The sequence below is a fragment of the Osmerus eperlanus genome, chromosome 6, assembly GCF_963692335.1.
Source record: "Osmerus eperlanus chromosome 6, fOsmEpe2.1, whole genome shotgun sequence".
Classification (NCBI taxonomy): domain Eukaryota; kingdom Metazoa; phylum Chordata; class Actinopteri; order Osmeriformes; family Osmeridae; genus Osmerus; species Osmerus eperlanus.
The window spans coordinates 21,743,229-21,763,302 of NC_085023.1; the positions used below are offsets into that span (position 1 = coordinate 21,743,229).

Sequence of the window (20,074 nt, forward strand, 5' to 3'; positions counted from 1 at the left end):
ACAGACACAGAGGAAGACCCTTCCCAGCGTGGAGCCCCAGAGAACACCACACCACAACACCATGGAGGGTCCTAGGTCGCCTCTCACTAAGAAGCAGAAACAAAGTTACTCCCTGTCTGTCTCATGGAGCCCTGACACTTCTGACGACACACAAAGTTCCCCTCACCAGGGGCGGGGGGCCGAGAGGGGGGCTGAGAGGCACAGGTGAGTGTGGCAGCACGTTTTGGGGCCTTGCAGATTGGTATGGGCCTTCGTCATTCTAGATTTCTACTGACAGCTCAGGCCATGAATGGGGCTGGTGGGAGTGAGTCAGTCTCTTCGTTAGGCGAGACTGACAGACAGGGGGGTACAGACAGACAGGGGAAACTGTCAAAACTTCACAATGTTACAGATCGACCCAATTCTCTACCTCCGCCACTAGGTGGCCCCAGTGTGAACCATTAGCTAAGTCCCGACAAGACGGACTGTTTCGTTAACTAGGTAGGATTGAGAGGTAAGGTCTATTTCTGGTCTGGGAGATGCCCATTTGAAGGCTGTTCCCCTGAAGGAGGCAGCAGATCTGGAGAGGTGAGTAGGGCGGCTCCTGGGTCCTAGCTTACCTCATGTTCCAGCCACAGTAGTGCACCAGGTAGAGCACCTGTCCCCCCTCCACGCCTGCCTCTCTCACAGTGGCCTCGTACGTCTTCAGATTGCGCCCGTACCTCACCTGCACCTTCATCCCCGGGGGGTAACACTCAACCTCCTCCCCTTCCTCCCCCTCCTGACTGCTGACATCCCTGCAAGAAAGACAGTTCAGCACTTCCTGTCCCTAGGCTGGCACCGTCACCACACACCCTCCCTCCCTCTCTCACCCTCCCTCTCTCCCTCCCTCCCATCCACCCAGCCCTCCCTCCCTCCCTCCCTCTCTCTCTCTCTCTCTCTCTCTCTCTTCCTCTACCCTGCACTGAACCCTCCCAACCCTGGCTACACATCTACCAACATCTCTCCTGAAACTGCCTGACCCAAAGAGATCTTCCTCCTTGTCCTCTTGCCACTCTAGTCCAGTAAACTTGTCTCACACAAGGCAGTACCCTTCTAGCACAGCTACCAGACCCATATTTAAAGTAACGTGCTATTAGGGGATGACAGAATGACAGAATGGGTATCGTTAAATACCTCTACACACTTCCATTAACACAGCAGATCATGTGGATGTGGACTAGTATGGGATAGTGTGTTCTACAGGTAAGAGTGTCTAGTTTTAACTCCACACAACACATACCTGGGGCTGTCAATCACACGTTACCCTGGGGGGGGGGGGGGGGGAAGAAGGGGAGAAGGGGTAAGGGGGGGCAGCCACAAGAGGGTGCTGAGGGGAACTGTCAATCAGAGCTGGAGGGGGAGGGGGATGTGGTTTAAGGGTGGGTCAGACCATCACACAGGTTGGAACAGCGAAGCGCAGTTTGGCAGCACAGCGTTTGAGGCCACAGCAGTCGAACACGGTGAACACGGTGAACACGGTAAACACGGTAAACACGGTAAACACGGTAAACACGGTAAACACGGTAAACACAGGCTCTCAGCAGGACAGAGGAAGCAGTGAGAAATCCCAAGAGGAGGCCACACTGCACACACCAGCACGGCCACACTGCACACACCAGCACGGCCACACTGCACACACCAGCATGGCTGTCCGGCCCCTCCGGCCTCCCCTCCGGCCTCCCCTCCGGCCTCCCCTCCGGCCTCCCCTCCGGCCTCCCCTCCGGCCTCCCCTCCGGCCTCCCCTCCGGCCTCCCCTCCGGTCCTCAGCAGCAGTGCAAGGCAACATGGCATCTCAGAGCCAGCAGTATCAGCGTCAGCACAGTCCAGCCTGAAGTCTCTTCCAGTGATGAGAGCCACTAACAATGTAGCGCATGATTCACTGTTCCCAGCTGTGCCCCTGCTCCGAAGATACCAGCTGTGCCCATGCTCTGAAGACACCAGCTGTGCCCATGCTCTGAAGACACCAGCTGTGCCCCTGCTCTGAAGACACCAGCTGTGCCCCCTGCTCTGAAGACACCAGCTGTGCCCCTGCTCTGAAAACATCAGCTGTGCCCTTGCTCTGAAGACACCAGCCCTGCCCAATTCAACAGGACTCTCTCAGAGCCGCCATGGAGGGCCAGAGGAACAGGTGCCTGGCTGCTCTCTCTGAGTGGGTTAGACCAGTGGAAACTGCGTGAGACGGATAAATTAGAATCTTATACCTGTGGGGCAGGAGTCTTACCAAGGCGGTCTCTGCAGACGTCATAAAACAAAAGGTCACGACAATTGATACTCCACAATCAATCTCTTACTGTCACTGTTCGCGGAATCTGCTAAAGGCCAAGTTGTTGGTTTAACAATGAACGCACATCATATGTGAAGCGAGGACGATACTGAGGTAGGACTAGAACAACATCCGTAGTAGTTTCATAATCAAAGAAGAATCATTTCCCAGTGGGACACCAGCCCCACCAGTAGGAGGCGCTAATCTGACGCCTTCACAGGCCTGCATGAAGCCCAGAGCTGGATGAAACATGCCACAGAAATGAAACACAAGACCAAGCTGCACACCGAAAGCCAGAGGAGGAAGGAGAGCGCTGAGGACAGGAAGGTCTGGTGGAGAGACTCAGAAGAGAGAGACAGAGGAGAGACTCAGAGGAGAGAGAGACAGAGGAGAGAGAGACAGAGGAGAGACTCAGAGGAGAGAGAGACAGAGGAGAGAGAGACTCAGAGAAGAGACTCAAAGGAGAGAGACTCAAAGGAGAGACTCAGAGGAGAGAGAGACAGAGGAGAGACTCAGAGGAGAGGAGAGAGAGACTCAAAGGAGAGAGAGACTCAAAGGAGAGAGAGACAGAGGAGATAGAGACAGAGGAAAGAGAGACAGAGGAGAGACAGAGGAAAGAGAGACTCAGAGGAGAGAGACTCAGAGGAGAGACTCAAAGGAGAGACTCAAAGGAGAGACTCAGAGGAGAGAGAGACAGAGGAAAGAGAGACAGAGAAGAGACTCAGAGGAGAGAGAGACAGAGGAGAGAGAGACAGAGGAGAGAGAGACTCAAAGGAGAGAGAGACAGAGGAGAGAGAGAGACAGAGGAAAGAGAGACAGAGGAGAGAGAGAGACAGAGGAAAGAGAGACAGAGGAGAGACTCAGAGGAGAGAGGATCGTCATGTTTCACTTCTCTGCTCTATGGAGTTCTCACAGACTGGAAGAGAGCAAGCAAGCTGACCAGCCAGCCCAGACCAGCCGGCCAGGCAAGCAGGCCAGAGGCCATGTTTAAAGAGCTGTGACCAGGGAGAGGACATGGGTTTGGTGTGCTGTTGAACTAAAGGCTGTCGGGCTTTGCTGCTCTAAGCCCTCTCTGTTTGTTGGTGCTTGTTCAGCCATGAGAAGAAGAGAGGGGCCGAGAGAGCAAGCGAGAGAGATGGGAAGAGAGCGGGGGGGGAGGGGGGGCAGAGTGGAGGGGCTGGGAGGGGAGCCCCCAGGTTAGGGGCAGGCAGGGGGGGGAGGGGTCAGCAGAGGGGTCAGAGCACGGGTCACTCCTCAGAAGAGGAACGCTGCTTCACTGTCTGAGGGCCACTTCATTCTGCTGAGGGTCACATTGTTCTGCTGAGGGCCACATCGTTCTGCTGAGGGCCACATCATTCTGCTGAGGGCCACATCATTCTGCTGAGGGCCACATCATTCTGCTGAGGGCCACATCATTCTGCTGAGGGCCACATCATTCTGCTGAGGGCCACATCATTCTGCTTCACTGTCTGAGGGCCACATCATTCTGCTGAGGGCCACATCATTCTGCTTCACTGTCTGAGGGCCACATCATTCTGCTGAGGGCCACATCATTCTGCTTCACTGTCTGAGGCCCACACCTTTTTGTCCTGTGCCGTGTTGCCAGAATGTCGAGGACAAATTTACAATTTATGTAAATGTATAAGACAATAGCAACTATTTACGTTTGTATAATTCCACTACAAACTGTATCATCACAGATGATCATATTAGAAAACATTTATATAAATTACTCTACAAATTAATTTGCCCCTTTAGAGAAACAAACTTCTGGAGCTAACCTGCTACTGATAATTTGTCATGAACAAACTAGACAGCTTGTAAAATGCTCCTCTCTGGCCTGCGTAGTCTCTGAGGAGTGACCTGTGCTGCAGGAGGGTGTTGGGGACACAGCATCGCACAGCTCCACCTACCTAGAGACGACCCTGCCAGCCGGCTCCTCCTCCTGCTCCTCCTGCTCCTCGCCCTCCGCCCCCAGACGACACACCGACAGCCCCTTGTCAGCCTCGCGCTTCTGCGCCCCGCCATCCTCCTCCTCCTCCTCCTCGCCTCCGGCCTTCAGCTCAGCCTTGGGAGGGTCCGGACCCATCTTGTTCCTGCCTGCTTCTGGCTTCTCCTCCTGTGGGGGGAGAGGGGGGATTTATGACATCATATCCTCTACTGCTCTAACAGTGTGCAGAGGTTCGCTGTGACATACCTTGCCTCGGGGGGGAGGGGTAAACGCATGTCTAAAGGAAGGTCAGAAGTGATGGTAGCTGTAACAAGGCGTGCACAGATAAGAGGCAGCTGTGCGTGGGGAGGAGGTGGCGAGGAGGTGGGGAGGAGGAGTACCTTGCTGACGGAGGCTGCGGATGGGCTGGGCACCCCCTCTGGGCTGGTCTTCTCCTCGGTGCTGGAGGTTGCAGGGGGCCCCATGGCCCCCGCGGGGCCCCCAGCCTCCACCTTGGCCTCCCCCTTGGGCCCCTGCTTGAGTGGCAGGTCCATCCTGAAGGTGATGGATGTGGAGGTGCTGTACTCCTCGAAGCCGTACAGGTACCTACACAACAGCAGCACACTGGAGGTCAGGGCCACACACACACACAACCAGATCACATAATCACATTCTTACACACACACACACGCACACACACACGAAGAGGAGAGGTCCACAGCCTGAGGTCATCAGCTGCGAGGGTGTCTCCAGAGTCACACTACAGCTCCAGAGAGAACAGCTAGTACAGAGAGAGAACAGCTGGTGCAGTTGTTCTCTCTGACCGTAAGAGAGGAAATAGAGAGGAGGGGAGATGAGAGGAGTGGAACGAGAGGGGAGGTACGTACTTGCGGTAAGCACATTTGACATTGTAGCCAGCGGCAGAGTTGAGAACAGGGATGCCCAGGTCCTGGTAAACAGACTTCCACACAGAACCGCTCTCGATCTGCCCAGAGACATGGAGAGAAAGAGACTTCACACACAAACTAAAACTCCCCAGTAGAAAAATCATTTAAAACAGGCAAGGAGTAATCAAAAGGTTATCTAAATAAAACAGTGACCAAAAGAGGTGTATTTGAATTGCATGTGTGTGCGGCCCTGGACTGCTCACACTGTCAAAGCCACCCAGTTTGTGCACCAGCCGGTAGAGTTTGAAGAGGTTGAGGTTTCTGTAGCCCAGCACTGGCTTCTTGTTGATGGGGGTTCCTGCAGACATAGAGGACAGCTGCTGAGGGTATGAACTGCATATCCACACCAAACAGGGTACACTGATATAGCCTGGTCCTAACCACACTCTCGTACATTGCATTTGTACATAGAGTCTGGGCTCGATCCATTGACAAGCGTCAACTTCCTTGAAGGCAGGTACTCTGTTGAAGTTTAAAACTATTGGATCTGCCCAGAGCCTCTCTGGATCTGCCATAACCAATCGTTAGCGTTCGTCTTAGCCACCTCCTTCACGACTAACGGAGCGAGCTGGAAAATCAAACGAACCCCGTGGCACTGAGGGTGGTAGTAAATCAAGCAAGCCCCAGAGAGTTTGCTGGTGGGGAGACACAGGTGGATGTGACTTGGGAGGGGTGAGCCATGACCCAGGTGGAGGTGACCCAGATGGAGGTGACCCAGGTGGAGGTGACCCAGGGGGAGGTGACCCTGGTGGAGGTGACCCAGGTGGAGGTGACCCAGGGGGAGGTGACCCAGGGGGAGGTGACCCAGGGGGAGGTGACCCAGGGGGATGTGACCCAGGTGGAGGTGACCCAGGCGGAGGTGACCCAGGCGGAGGTGACCCAGGGGGAGGTGACCCAGGTGGAGGTGACCCAGGGGGAGGTGACCCAGGGGGAGGTGACCCAGGTGGAGGTGACCCAGGGGGAGGTGACCCAGGTGGAGGTGACCCAGGGGGAGGTGACCCAGGGGGAGGTGACCCAGGTGGAGGTGACCCAGGGGGAGGTGACCCAGGGGGAGGTGACCCAGGTGGAGGTGACCCAGGGGGAGGTGACCCAGGGGGAGGTGACCCAGGGGGAGGTGACCCAGGGGGAAGCCCACCGCTGCTTCTGTTAGTAGAGGATCTTCTCACCTCGGTCCTCCATGAACTTGTACAGCTGCTGCAGGAAGTTCTCCTTCTCCTCTGGGTAGGGCTCCACTTCCTCCTGAACACACACACGCGCGCACACACACACACACAGAGAGGAAGTGTCACAGCGAGTAGTGAGTAGGTCTTCTACAAAGAGCTGTGTGGTTGGAGTGACTGGGTGGGTGTGTGTGCAGGAGGTGGAGAGAGATGAGGGTTACCTCCTCTTCCTCGCTGCTGGCCTCCTCCTCGTCCTCGTCCTCATCCTCGTTGTCCTCCTCGCTGCTGGAGCTCTCGTCCTTCACCTCCGTCCTCCAGGCGGCGGGGACAGAGGCCTGGCGCTGGAACTCCAGAGCCGCGTCCAGCGCTGACACACACACACACACTTTGTTCAACCTTTCAAAACTTTTCTGGGGGTAAATATTTTGTAAACCTTTCTAAACTTTTCCCCCCCACACACGTAGTGAAAGGACAGACGGGTTAACCTCATCAAGTACTCATCAATGATGAAAACCTTTTTTTGTAAACTTCAAAAATGTATTTTCAACAAAAAAAATTAGAGTAAGGAGCCTGGATTTAAAATGTAAGTAGTAGAAAGTACAGATATTTGTGTAAAAACTGTAAGGAGGGAAAGTAAAAAGTTGTCAGAAAAATAAATAGTGAAGTAAAACACTAATACCAGAAAAATCTACTTAAATAAAGTATTTTGACTTTTTTACTTCCCATCTCTGGTTATGCAAATGAGCATGAGGGCCACTTGTTGACACAACACACTAACATTTATACATCACTGTGTTGAGACAGTAACCTAGCAACCTGAAGGCTCTCATTAGTCGTGCTTTATCCCTGTACTCCATATAAACCAGTTCACTTCTGGAGGAAGAGGGGGGGCTGTGTGTGTAGGAGTGGAGGAAGAGGGGGAGCTGTGTGTGTAGGAGTGGAGGAAGTGGGTTTTAACTGTGTTTAGGCTTTTTGCATAACCCAGACCTAAATACACACACATACACACTTGATTTGTCCATCTAAGTTTTGACAAGTCAGGCTGAAGCCTAGCCATGCTGTGGTACTGGAGGATGTGAAGGCTGGCCACAACCACATGAGATGCAAGTGTTGATTTATACACAACAATAATATAACTGCTCTACAATAACACTCCACAGAGAAGAGACATTTCGGCTGGGTAAATGGCTGGGATCACTGTGAATGACAGCACTATCATTTCAACAAGGATTCAACAGAAGAGACACTCAATTATGCCTCAGTGCCTGGATCAACACTGAGCTACCTGAAGGAAAACAAGACTAGACACAGAGACCAGCTGACAAGCTGAGGAGGGAGGGGGGAGAGGGGGAGGGAGAGAAGAGAGAGGGGGAAGGAGTGAGAGAGAGAGGAGAGAGGGAGAAAGAGAAAAGATGGGGGGATGAAGTAGCACCTAACAAGCTCTACAACACCGTCTTCTTTTACACAGCATAACATATCACAATCAGCAGCCGGCTGCCTGTGTGAATACTAAGGGGCTGATAAGCTGAATCCAGAAGTAATTATGAGCAGAGAGCAGGGGTGTCATACAGAGAGGCTTTCAAACAGAAATAGACCGAGAGGAACCTCCCCCCCCCCCCCCCCCTCCCTCCCCAGTACCAGAAACACACCCTGACATCTCTCCCTCCTGCTCCAGTACCAGAAACACACCCTGACATCTCTCCCTCCCTCCCCAGTACCAGAAACACACCCTGACATCTGTCCCTCCTGCTCCAGTACCAGAAACACACCCTGACATCTCTCCCTCCTGCTCCAGTACCAGAAACACACCCTGACATCTCTCCCTCCTGCTCCAGTACCAGAAACACACCCTGACATCTGTCCCTCCTGCTCCAGTACCAGAAACACACCCTGACATCTCTCCCTCCCTCCCCAGTACCAGAAACACACCCTGACATCTCTCCCTCCTGCTCCAGTACCAGAAACACACCCTGACATCTCTCCCTCCTGCTCCAGTACCAGAAACACACCCTGACATCTGTCCCTCCTGCTCCAGTACCAGAAACACACCCTGACATCTCTCCCTCCCTCCCCAGTACCAGAAACACACCCTGACATCTGTCCCTCCTGCTCCAGTACCAGAAACACACCCTGACATCTCTCCCTCCTGCTCCAGTACCAGAAACACACCCTGACATCTCTCCCTCCCTCCCCAGTACCAGAAACACACCCTGACATCTGTCCCTCCCTCCCCAGTACCAGAAACACACCCTGACATCTGTCCCTCCTGCTCCAGTACCAGAAACACACCCTGACATCTCTCCCTCCCTCCCCAGTACCAGAAACACACCCTGACATCTGTCCCTCCTGCTCCAGTACCAGAAACACACCCTGACATCTCTCCCTCCCTCCCCAGTACCAGAAACACACCCTGACATCTCTCCCTCCTGCTCCAGTACCAGAAACACACCCTGACATCTCTCCCTCCCTCCCCAGTACCAGAAACACACCCTGACATCTGTCCCTCCTGCTCCAGTACCAGAAACACACCCTGACATCTCTCCCTCCCTCCCCAGTACCAGAAACACACCCTGACATCTGTCCCTCCTGCTCCAGTCTGGACGGGGTCTGGACTCACCTGGCTTCAGCACTGCATCTGCTCTGGGGGGAGAGCGACCATCCACCTCCCTCACGTCTTTCCTCAGCACGGTGTAACTGCAACACACACACACACAGTGTTAGCCAGGCCAGCCGGCCGCAGCAGGGCAGAGAGAGGGAGAGCAGCAGGGCAGAGAGAGGGAGAGCAGCAGGGCAGAGAGAGGGAGGGCAGCAGGGCAGAGAGAGGGAGGGCAGCAGGGCAGAGAGAGGGAGGGCAGCAGGGCAGAGAGAGGGAGGGCAGCAGGGCAGAGAGAGGGAGGGCAGCAGGGCAGAGAGAGGGAGGGCAGCAGGGCAGAGAGAGGGAGGGCAGCAGGGCAGAGAGAGGGAGGGCAGCAGGGCAGAGAGAGGGAGGGCAGCAGGGCAGAGAGAGGGAGGGCAGCAGGGCAGAGAGAGGGAGGGCAGCAGGGCAGAGAGAGGGAGGGCAGCAGGGCAGAGAGAGGGAGGGCAGCAGGGCAGAGAGAGGGAGGGCAGCAGGGCAGAGAGAGGGAGGGCAGCAGGGCAGAGAGAGGGAGGGCAGCAGGGCAGAGAGAGGGAGGGCAGCAGGGCAGAGAGAGGGAGGGCAGCAGGGCAGAGAGAGGGAGGGCAGCAGGGCAGAGAGAGGGAGGGCAGCAGGGCAGAGAGAGGGAGGGCAGCAGGGCAGAGAGAGGGAGGGCAGCAGGGCAGAGAGAGGGAGGGCAGCAGGGCAGAGAGAGGGAGGGCAGCAGGGCAGAGAGAGGGAGGGCAGCAGGCAAACACAGCTACTGGAGTTTGCGTATTAACATGGACAGAGGTGAGGTTAGGTGGTCAACACAAACATAGCAGGATAGCCTCAGGCACAACACCTGCAGTCCTGCACTACACTGAGACACACAACACCTGCACTACACTGAGACACACAACACCTGCACTACACTGAGACACACAACACCTGCAGTCCTGCACTACACTGAGACACACAACACCTGCACTACACTGAGACACACAACACCTGCAGTCCTGCACTACACTGAGACACACAACACCTGCACTACACTGACACACACAACACCTGCACTACACTGAGACACACAACACCTGCACTACACTGAGACACACAACACCTGCAGTCCTGCACTACACTGAGACACACAACACCTGCAGTCCTGCACTACACTGAGACACACAACACCTGCACTACACTGACACACACAACACCTGCACTACACTGACACACAACACCTGCACTACACTGAGACACACAACACCTGCACTACACTGACACACACAACACCTGCAGTCCTGCACTACACTGAGACACACAACACCTGCACTACACTGACACACACAACACCTGCACTACACTGACACACACACAACACCTGCACTACACTGACACACACAACACCTGCACTACACTGAGACACACAACACCTGCACTACACTGACACACACAGCACCTGCAGTCCTGCACTACACTGAGACACACAACACCTGCACTACACTGAGACACACAACACCTGCAGTCCTGCACTACACTGAGACACACAACACCTGCACTACACTGAGACACACAACACCTGCACTACACTGACACACACACAACACCTGCACTACACTGACACACACAACACCTGCAGTCATGCACTACACTGAGACACACAACACCTGCACTACACTGAGACACACAACACCTGCACTACACTGAGACACACAACACCTGCACTACACTGAGACACACAATACCTGCAGTCCTGCACTACACTGACACACACAACACCTGCAGTCCTGCACTACACTGAGACACACAACACCTGCACTACACTGACACACACACTGGATGGAATGGGGCTATCTGCTGGAAAAACACTTTCAACTTCAAGAGCCCAGAGTATTATTAGAAACATGTGTTTTCATCTGTCTGGCCCTCATGCTACGTGACATGAGGAATAGAACAGTGAACATACAGAAGAGTTAGTGAGACTCAGTGTGGTTAGCAAGCTGAGCTGGGGGCCTGTGGGTGTTTTATCATGAACACACAGCGTGGTGCTGGACCAGGGCAGCAGGTTCATGGACAGTCAGTCACCATTGATGGACCAGGGCGGCAGGTTCATGGACAGTCAGTCACCATCAGCTACACAGTCTCTGGTTATCTCTGCCCTCCCAGCTACACAGTCTCTGGTTATCCCTGCCCTCTCTGCCCTCCCAGCTACACAGTCTCTGGTGATCTCTGCCCTCCCAGCTACACAGTCTCTGGTGATCTCTGCCATCCCAGCTACACAGTCTCTGGTTATCTCTGCCCTCTCTGCCCTCCCAGCTGATGAGGACGTACCCTCCAAGGCCTCCTGTGAGCCAAAGTTAAATACAGCTTCCATTTCTTTCCAGAATAATCCTCATCTTATCCCTCTCATCACCCAGCAGACAGCCACACCACAGCCACACCACAGCCACACCACAGCTGGTAACAGCCTCTTCACACTCGTCTGCGGGACGCGTCTGCGGGACACAGGACTGTCCAAGCTGCTGGACCAGGACGGGAGGGGGTCTTTAAGGGAGCCCTGAACAGCTGGCAGCAGCTGGCAGCAGCTAGCACGGTGACACGGCTCCCCTGAGAGGAACCAGACATGGTGGACCTGGGAGGAGCCAGACATGGTGGACCTGAGAGGAACCAGACATGGTGGACCTGGGAGGAGCCAGACATGGTGGACCTGAGAGGAACCAGACATGGTGACCTGGGAGGAGCCAGACATGGTGGACCTGAGAGGAACCAGACATGGTGGACCTGAGAGGAACCAGACATGGTGGACCTGAGAGGAACCAGACATGGTGGACCTGAGAGGAACCAGACATGGTGGACCTGAGAGGAACCAGACATGGTGACCTGAGAGGAACCAGACATGGTGACCTGAGAGGAACCAGACATGGTGACCTGAGAGGAACCAGACATGGTGGACCTGAGAGGAACCAGACATGGTGGACCTGAGAGGAACCAGACATGGTGGACCTGAGAGGAACCAGACATGGTGACCTGAGAGGAACCAGACATGGTGACCTGAGAGGAACCAGACATGGTGGACCTGAGAGGAACCAGACATGGTGACCTGAGAGGAACCAGACATGGTGGACCTGAGAGGAACCAGACATGGTGGACCTGAGAGCTGGGATCTTGTGATTGAACTGTTACTCTGAATATTCCACGACAATCAAGTGTTTACAGAAACGGTTGGAAAGTTGCCGCCTTCCCATTAGCTCCTAGCTCAGTCAACCAGATGTCGTTTCCCAACAATATAAACAACTATTGAAAGTTAGGGTCTGTTCCTAATGATGTTGCTGCCTGTGCTGTGCCTAGCTGCAGCTCCATGATCAGCCTGTAGAGGGCACTCCTGAACCAAACCCAGGACAGCAGCACAGCTTCACTGTGTCCTCCACCCTCTCACACAGTCTCTCACACACGCTCTCACACGCTCTCTCACGCTCTCACACACGCTCACACACGCTCTCTCACACACACTCACACTCTCTCACACGCTCTCACACGCTCTCTCACGCTCTCTCACGCTCTCACACACGCTCTCTCACGCTCTCTCACACTCTCTCACGCTCCCACACACACTCTCTCCCACACACACTCTCTCCCACACACACTCTCTCCCACACACACTCTCTCCCACACACACTCTCTCCCACACACACTCTCTCCCACACACACTCTCTCCCACACACACTCTCTCCCACACACACTCTCTCCCGCACACACTCTCTCCCGCACACACTCTCTCCCGCACACACTCTCTCCCGCACACACACTCTCTCCCACACACACACTCTCCCACACACACACTCTCCCACACACACACTCTCCCACACACACTCTCTCCCACACACACTCTCTCCCACACACACACTCTCCCACACACACACTCTCCCACACACACACTCTCCCACACACTCTCTCCCACACACTCTCTCCCACACACTCTCTCCCACACACTCTCTCCCACACACACACTCTCCCACACACACACTCACACTCTCCCACACACACACTCTCCCACACACACACTCTCCCACACACACTCTCCCACACACACTCTCCCACACACACTCTCCCACACACACTCTCCCACACACACACACAAAGCGACGGAGGACTTACAACTTTCCGTCCTTGAAGGAGCGGACGAAGATGTTGTCCTTTTTCATCGTGACGTCGTCATGGCAATCCGGGGAGATGACCTTGTCGAGGAGAAACAGTCAGAGTGAGGACATTTTCTTTTATTGTTTATTGACTTTTCAGCTTTATCACTGGTTCCCACGGATGTTAATCAGTGAGAGATACTGAATTATTTTGCCGTTCCAATAACACGTCACTACTACCTGACCCCACAATCTAAAATAACTCAAATTAAATAAATAAAAGACTAAATCTTCAGGCCTCTGGTGACGCTGTATCGATTGAGCTCAAAATAAGCCATCAAATAAAAAACTAAGGAAGACAGAGCGAGATTCAAAATCCTGTGAGAGTCATCAGCCTCTCCCAGCATGCTTCACTCTGCTGTTTACTGTGTGTGAGGACGACAGCAGGGGTCTGGCCCGCGGCAGACTACAGAACACTGCCCACCTCCTGGAGGTCTGATGTACACACAACCAAGCCTTCACCTCATCTCCGCCCACATCGCTGTTTCCTTTCAAGATTTCTCATCTTTCATTTCCTTCTGTCCTTCGCTCTCTCGTTCTCTCCTTCCCTGTGTCCCTGTCGTGAGTCTCAGCCTCTTCCTCCCAGACTCCCTCCTCACGTCCCACCTGAGCTACAACACATCTGTTTGCTCCTCCTCCTCCTCACCTCGCCGTAGCAACAGCTCCCAGCATGCTGTGCGGTGCTACAGCAGGGTTCTGCCGTACCGCGGGCCGCCACCAGGAGGCAGTGTGGCGGCGGGTGGCAGCAGCAGCACGCCAAGAACAACAAACCCTGGAGGCGGAGCCTGCTGACTACACAGGAACACTTAAAGGGCCAGCGTCTCTGCTGTTCCCCATGATCCGCCTGTACCACTTACATAAACAAACAAGGCCTGTCACCATTTCCCTGTGCACTCTCCCCCACGCAGAGCAGCACAGAGCCAGGGTGTAGGCTGGCAGGGAAGGGCTCACACTGAATGATGATTTTCACATCAAAACACAAGCCAGCTCTAAGTCATTTCAGCTAGTTAAAATGTGTTTGCAGAGCAGCTGCTGTATTTAAAACGCTGCAGGATTCAGTCATCCAAACCAGTACTGCTTTTCTGCAAATCAATCAAATTGAGGCACTTTTTTTGGTGTGTTTTTTTTAAACCATCTTTACAGAGGAGACTGCCTAGCCCACTGCAACAGCTAACAGCTCTGACAGAGCAGCCAGTTTGGAGAGATTACGTAACAGTCCAGTTCAGATGAAACGCTCTAATCCTGAGGACGAAGAGAACGCCAGGGGGGTTAGACCAGCCAGCAGTAAGCATGCGTGTGTGTGTCCTCACTCACCAGAGCAGGGTACCACGTGGTCTTCTTCTTGTCGCCCGTGACGACGGCCTCCACACACACCACCTTCCCGAACAGATCCTCATTCTGCTTCTGGTCCCCCTCCTCCTCCTCACTGGAGGATGAAGATGACTCCTCCTCCTGGCTGTGAGGAACCACACACACTCTCAGACACGTCTACACCCAAACACCTCCACCACGTCTACACCCAAACACCTCCACCACCTCCACCACGTCTACACCCAAACACCTCCACCACGTCTACACCCAAACACCTCCACCACCACCTCCACCTCCACCTCGTCTACACCCAAACACCTCCACCACCTCCACCACGTCTACACCCAAACACCTCCACCACGTCTACACCCAAACACCTCCACCACGTCTACACCCAAACACCTCCACCACCACCTCCACCTCCACCACGTCTACACCCAAACACCTCCACCACCTCCACCACGTCTACACCCAAACACCTCCACCACGTCTACACCCAAACACCTCCACCACGTCTACACCCAAACACCTCCACCACCTCCACCACGTCTACACCCAAACACCTCCACCACCACCTCCACCTCCACCTCGTCTACACCCAAACACCTCCACCACCACCTCCACCTCCACCACGTCTACACCCAAACACCTCCACCACCACATCTACACCCAAACACCTCCACCACCTCCACCCAGTCTACACCCAAACACCTCCACCACCACATCTACACCCAAACACCTCCACCACCTCCACCCAGTCAGTGTAGCTGTTACAGTGTCACTGTAACAGTGTTGCTGTAGCAGTGTCACTCTAACAGTGTTACACTGTTACACTGTAAAAGTGTTAGTGTAGCAGTGTTACTGTAACAGTGTTACTATAACAACCTGCGCAGCCCCAGTTGTTTACTCCCAGCTCATTACAGCGGAGATACAGAGGAGCTCAGACAGTGGAGCTCATTGTGACGAAAACACAGTCAGCTGTGCCAAGCACCGACAACACACACACGCACACACACACGATCACAGAACGCAGTAAAAGCTTGCAGAGAGCCATGTCCGGCAGCAGGGTTAGCAGGGCTAGCAGGGTTAGCAGGGCTAGCAGGGCTAGCAAGGCTCACTAGTTCCTCTCCATCCTGGTTCACTATGTCAGAGACAGAGCACCTGTGACCTAGCTCAGGAAGCTTCTGGTGTAACTGTGGTGCATAGAGGAGCCTAGCAATCCAGAGCCACCTGGTCTGGATTGCTAGGCTCCTGGTCCTCCCTGAGACTGAAGCTGTACGGCTGTGCAGCTGGGGCTGTTCAGGGTACAGCAGCAGGCAGGGAGCTGCAGGCTGGAGAGAGCCATGGGCAGTACAACAGAGATGTAGTGTCTGTGTTCTCCAGCCCAGAGAGCAGAGGTATGAGATGGTGTCCCTGGCTCAGTCTGGAAGGGTTGACCAGGGCCGTCTTCAGCCAGGAAAATGATTGTGTCTACTGCAGTGGTGTACTGCTCAGACTGATGGACAGTCTTCTTTATTCTCTCCCTCACACACACACTAATTGGTTTACACACTCTCTCTCTTCACACACACACAGACTCCAAACTCCGAAGAAGAAGGCAGGAACTCCTCCCCCAGCCTCAGGGACTGTTACAGGAAGGTCGACAGAGGGAGGGAGATAGCAAGAGAGAGACAGAGAGAGAGACAGAGAGAGACAAAGAGAGAGAGAGCACTAAGCTCAGAACCCTCCTCCGCCTGCTCCCCTCCGTCTCGTCTCTCCCCTCCCCTCCTCCTCTCCCCTCCTCTCCCCTCCTTTCCCCTCCCCTATGCTGTGGTAACTCTGGCTGGCAGGGTGCTACTCACACTGGGTTTGAGCGCCGGCCACGGTTGCCCTTCTTGCCGATGACAGGAGTCCCGAAGTGCTCTGGGTTGGTGAGAGGCAGCCTGTCCAGGGTCTGGAACACAGAGTCAACATCTAATCAGACCCAAGCAAACGAGCTGTGATTCACCTACTCCTGCCTGAGAGGAAACTGATCTGCATGTCTATCAGAAAGGGGGTGTAGGCAGGGACGTGTTCTGGTGTTGACAGGGTGACTCGCCTCGCTCTCTGCAAAGTGACGCGCTCCTTTCAGACACAGAGACGAGCGACGGAGGGTCTTCTCATCGCCGTCGTCGAACACTGCAGAGACACAGACAAGGAAACAGCTGAATGTAGGACAGGGCGTCTGCACACACACACACACACACACACACAGATATACACACCACACACACACAGAGATATACACACCACACTTGTGCACACACAGACAGACACACACACAGACACACACCACTACCCTCCAGGGCCATACATGCCAACCCACTCTTCCATCTCTGTTACAGAATCCACCATGCTCTAACACAGCCCTGCTTCCACCGTACGATGAGAACTGTTGTTCTTCAGAAACACACAGCCAAGCAATCAGTATGTTCCAGCTCACTGCTTAATATCACTTCAAGGATCCCTCAGCTGGAGCGTCAGAACATAGGACAGGGAACGCGGCCCCCAGAACTGCCTCCTGGGAGGGTTTGTGTAACCTGCGTGGGAGGGATGTAGGGGGGATGTCTGGGTGAGATAGGAGGGGTAAGAGCTCTCCTCAGACTCACCCACAGTGTAGATGCTGGCGTCAGTCAGCTTGGTGATGGTGGCTTCCTGATAAACTCCATCCTGGTTCTTGACCTCCACAGCAGCTCCCACCTGCAGAATCGCACAGACACGTGTCACCCGGACACACTCATAATGCTGCTAGAATGGTCTTATACAGGAACTAAAGCGTCAAACTGTGATTGAATGCTTCTATGGTTTTTCTGGATTGACATAGGAGCTGTTGCTGTAGTAAAATCACTGGTAAACATCTGCTACAGGATATGAGCTGCTGCAGAGCTGAACTCTGGACCGGAGCCGTATAAAAGAAAGCATCCCAAAAAAGATTCAGTAATGATCTGTTTCCAAAACAAGACAGAGACTCGCAGTGATGCTCAGAAATGAGGACTGAACCTTCCAGTCTTGTAAAAGCAGAACTGAAACAGCACCTCCTCTCCCAATCACGTTCAAACTAGCTGCTTGTGTTGAACCCTGTGATGAGTATAAGACTAAAGTAACAGAGCTGTGTGCTGAATCCCCAGTCCCGGCCCCAGCCCCAGCCTCACCTTTAGAGGCCCTCTGATGTGTTCATCCTGGACCTCCGCTGTGGACAGATCTGGTTTAAAGGTCACCTGGGGGGAGGGAGAGGGAGGGGCAGGAATCAGTAACCATAGTAAACAAATATTTCTCCAAAAAGGCAAGGCATAACACACACGACTCCTCAACATAACACACACACACATAGCGCACACACACACACACACACAGTGTGCCCAGCTCCTGACTGCTGGTGTCTCAGGCCGGGGGGCAGAGGGGCCGGGGGGGTCTGTGGTATATCTCTCTGGATCGATAGCAAGGCTTAACATGATAGGGCTGTCAGGAGCAGAAAGCTTGCTGTCACAACACCCTGGTGGGGGAGGGGCTCTTCCTGCCAGCACCCCGCTGGTCTGGTCAGCCCTCCCCCACCCTTCCACCCCTTCACTCCCCTCCCCCACCCTTCCACCCCTTCACTCCCCTCCCCCACCCTTCCACCCCTTCACTCCCCTCCCCCACCTCCCTCCCCTCCACTACCGCGGTGAGCTCGTCATAATCTGATCAGTCCGTGATAATCTTGCATGTGACGGCGTATGACAGGCAATATCCAGCACACTCTCTCTCCTGCCCCCTGGTTCTGACAGGCAGTATCCAGCACACTCTCTCTCTTGCCCCCTGGTTCTGACAGGCAGTATCCAGCACACTCTCTCTCCTGCCCCCTGGTTCTGACAGGCAGTATCCAGCACACTCTCTCTCTCTTGCCCCCTGGTTCTGACAGGCAGTATCCAGCACACTCTCTCTCCTGCCCCCTGGTTCTGACAGGCAGTATCCAGCACACTCTCTCTCTTGCCCCCTGGTTCTGACAGGTGCTACAGCTGCAGCAGCATTGGCTGCACGGAGCACATCGTCTTCTTCATGTGCATTATTAAGAGAGCAGCATGTTCAGAGTGTGGAGATGAAACTGGGCTGTCCTTCTGTACGCAGCCCACATTGATGCTCCAGCCAGAGACCATCTCCTTTCTCTCAGAGAGAGACCATCTCCTCTCGTCTCAGAGAGAGACCATCTAGTCTCAGAGAGAGACCATCTCGTCTCAGAGAGACCATCTCCTCTCCTCTCTCTGAGAGACCATCTCCTCTCCTCTCTCTCAGAGAGACCATCTCCTCTCCTCTCTCTCAGAGAGAGAAACCATCTCCTCTCCTCTCTCAGAGAGAGACCATCTCCTCTCCTCTCTCTCAGAGAGAGAGACCATCTTCTCTCGGGGTTAGAGGACCCTCTCCTCTCGGGGTATAGTAAGACTGTCTCTAACAGCCATTATTACACTGCATTGTTGACTCAATTCTGATGGCTCAGTGGCTGAGCAGTTAGGGAATCGGTCTAGTGATCTGAAGGTTGCCAGTTCGATTCCCGGCTGTGCCAAATGACGTTGTGTCCTTGGGCAAGGCACTTCACCCTACTTCCCTCGGGGGGGAATGTCCCTGTACTTACTGTAAGTCGCTCTGGATAAGAGCGTCTGCTAAATGACTAAATGTAATATCTGTAATAAGCAGCTGTGGGGGGTCAGATGGGGTCAGATGGCTGAGCGGTTAGTGAGGCGGGCTATTAATCAGAAGGTTGCCGGTTCGATTTCTGGCTGTGCAAATTACGTTGTGTCCTTGGGCAAGGCACTTCACCCTACTTGCTTCGGGGGGGAATGTCCCTGTACTTACTGTAAGTCGCTCTGGATAAGAGCGTCTGCCAAATGACTAAATGTAAATGTATATTGTCTCAGAGTAGGTCATTATGTGATGTTTTCCATCAGCGGGGGGAGGGAGGGGGGAGGGAGGGGGGAGGGAGGGAGGGAGGGAGGGAGGGAGGGGGGAGGGAGGGAGGGAGGGAGGGGGGAGGGAGGGAGGGGGGAGGGAGGGAGGGAGGGAGGGAGGGAGGGGGGAGGGAGGGAGGGGGGAGGGAGGGAGGGAGGGAGGGAGGGAGGGGGGAGGGAGGGACTGCAGGACAAGGCAGTCAGTCATGGCTCCACATCACACCACAACAAGCAGTTAACACCAACACCCCCACCACCTGCATGTGTAGCACTATCAAACCATGAGCACCACCCGCTCACCTGCCAGGTCAGTGTGAAACAGGTGAACAGGACTCACCTTGGCCTTCACCAGCCTTTTGGCTGTCTTGATCTTGGCTTCACAGAACGCTCCTCTGTACTTGGCACTGACATCCGTCCCCACGGTCAGGTACGGGGGTTCCTCCAGAGTCTGGGGGGGAGAGAGAGGGGGAGGTTAGGGGAACATCAAGTGTGGTGTGCAGCCCTGAGTGTGGAGGATGTGCCTCAGGGCGGGTCAGAGCCCGTCCCTGACCCACACCTCTGGCTGAGCCGGAACAGCTCCCTCCAGGGCACACGTCTTCAGACAAGCTGAAACTGACCCGTTTCCATGATTCATCTGGAAAAACAAATCCCATCTGCTGTTGGTCTGTCTTAGACACCAGCACAGGGTGGCCCTCTAGTGACGCTGACCATCACAT

At 54.4% G+C, this 20,074-nt stretch overlaps 1 protein-coding gene across 3 annotated transcripts in view; it reads right to left on the minus strand.

Moving 5' to 3' along the window:
* The window catches only part of arid4b (AT-rich interaction domain 4B), a 32,164-nt gene that overhangs the window by 4,492 nt on the left and 7,598 nt on the right, over positions 1 to 20,074 (minus strand). For 2 of the 3 annotated variants that reach the window (XM_062464413.1, XM_062464412.1), the window contains exons 3-17: positions 19,696 to 19,806; positions 17,592 to 17,657; positions 17,049 to 17,139; positions 16,499 to 16,578; positions 16,263 to 16,354; positions 14,425 to 14,566; positions 13,070 to 13,149; positions 8,939 to 9,015; positions 6,543 to 6,688; positions 6,328 to 6,400; positions 5,365 to 5,459; positions 5,102 to 5,199; positions 4,616 to 4,820; positions 4,198 to 4,403; positions 600 to 776 (exon numbers count right to left, since the gene is read on the minus strand). In XM_062464413.1, the coding sequence (XP_062320397.1) occupies positions 600 to 776; positions 4,198 to 4,403; positions 4,616 to 4,820; positions 5,102 to 5,199; positions 5,365 to 5,459; positions 6,328 to 6,400; positions 6,543 to 6,688; positions 8,939 to 9,015; positions 13,070 to 13,149; positions 14,425 to 14,566; positions 16,263 to 16,354; positions 16,499 to 16,578; positions 17,049 to 17,139; positions 17,592 to 17,657; positions 19,696 to 19,806 (1,739 nt within the window). The remainder of the gene's footprint in view (positions 1 to 599; positions 777 to 4,197; positions 4,404 to 4,615; positions 4,821 to 5,101; positions 5,200 to 5,364; positions 5,460 to 6,327; positions 6,401 to 6,542; positions 6,689 to 8,938; positions 9,016 to 13,069; positions 13,150 to 14,424; positions 14,567 to 16,262; positions 16,355 to 16,498; positions 16,579 to 17,048; positions 17,140 to 17,591; positions 17,658 to 19,695; positions 19,807 to 20,074) is intronic. The other variant, XM_062464414.1, reaches the window with a different exon arrangement.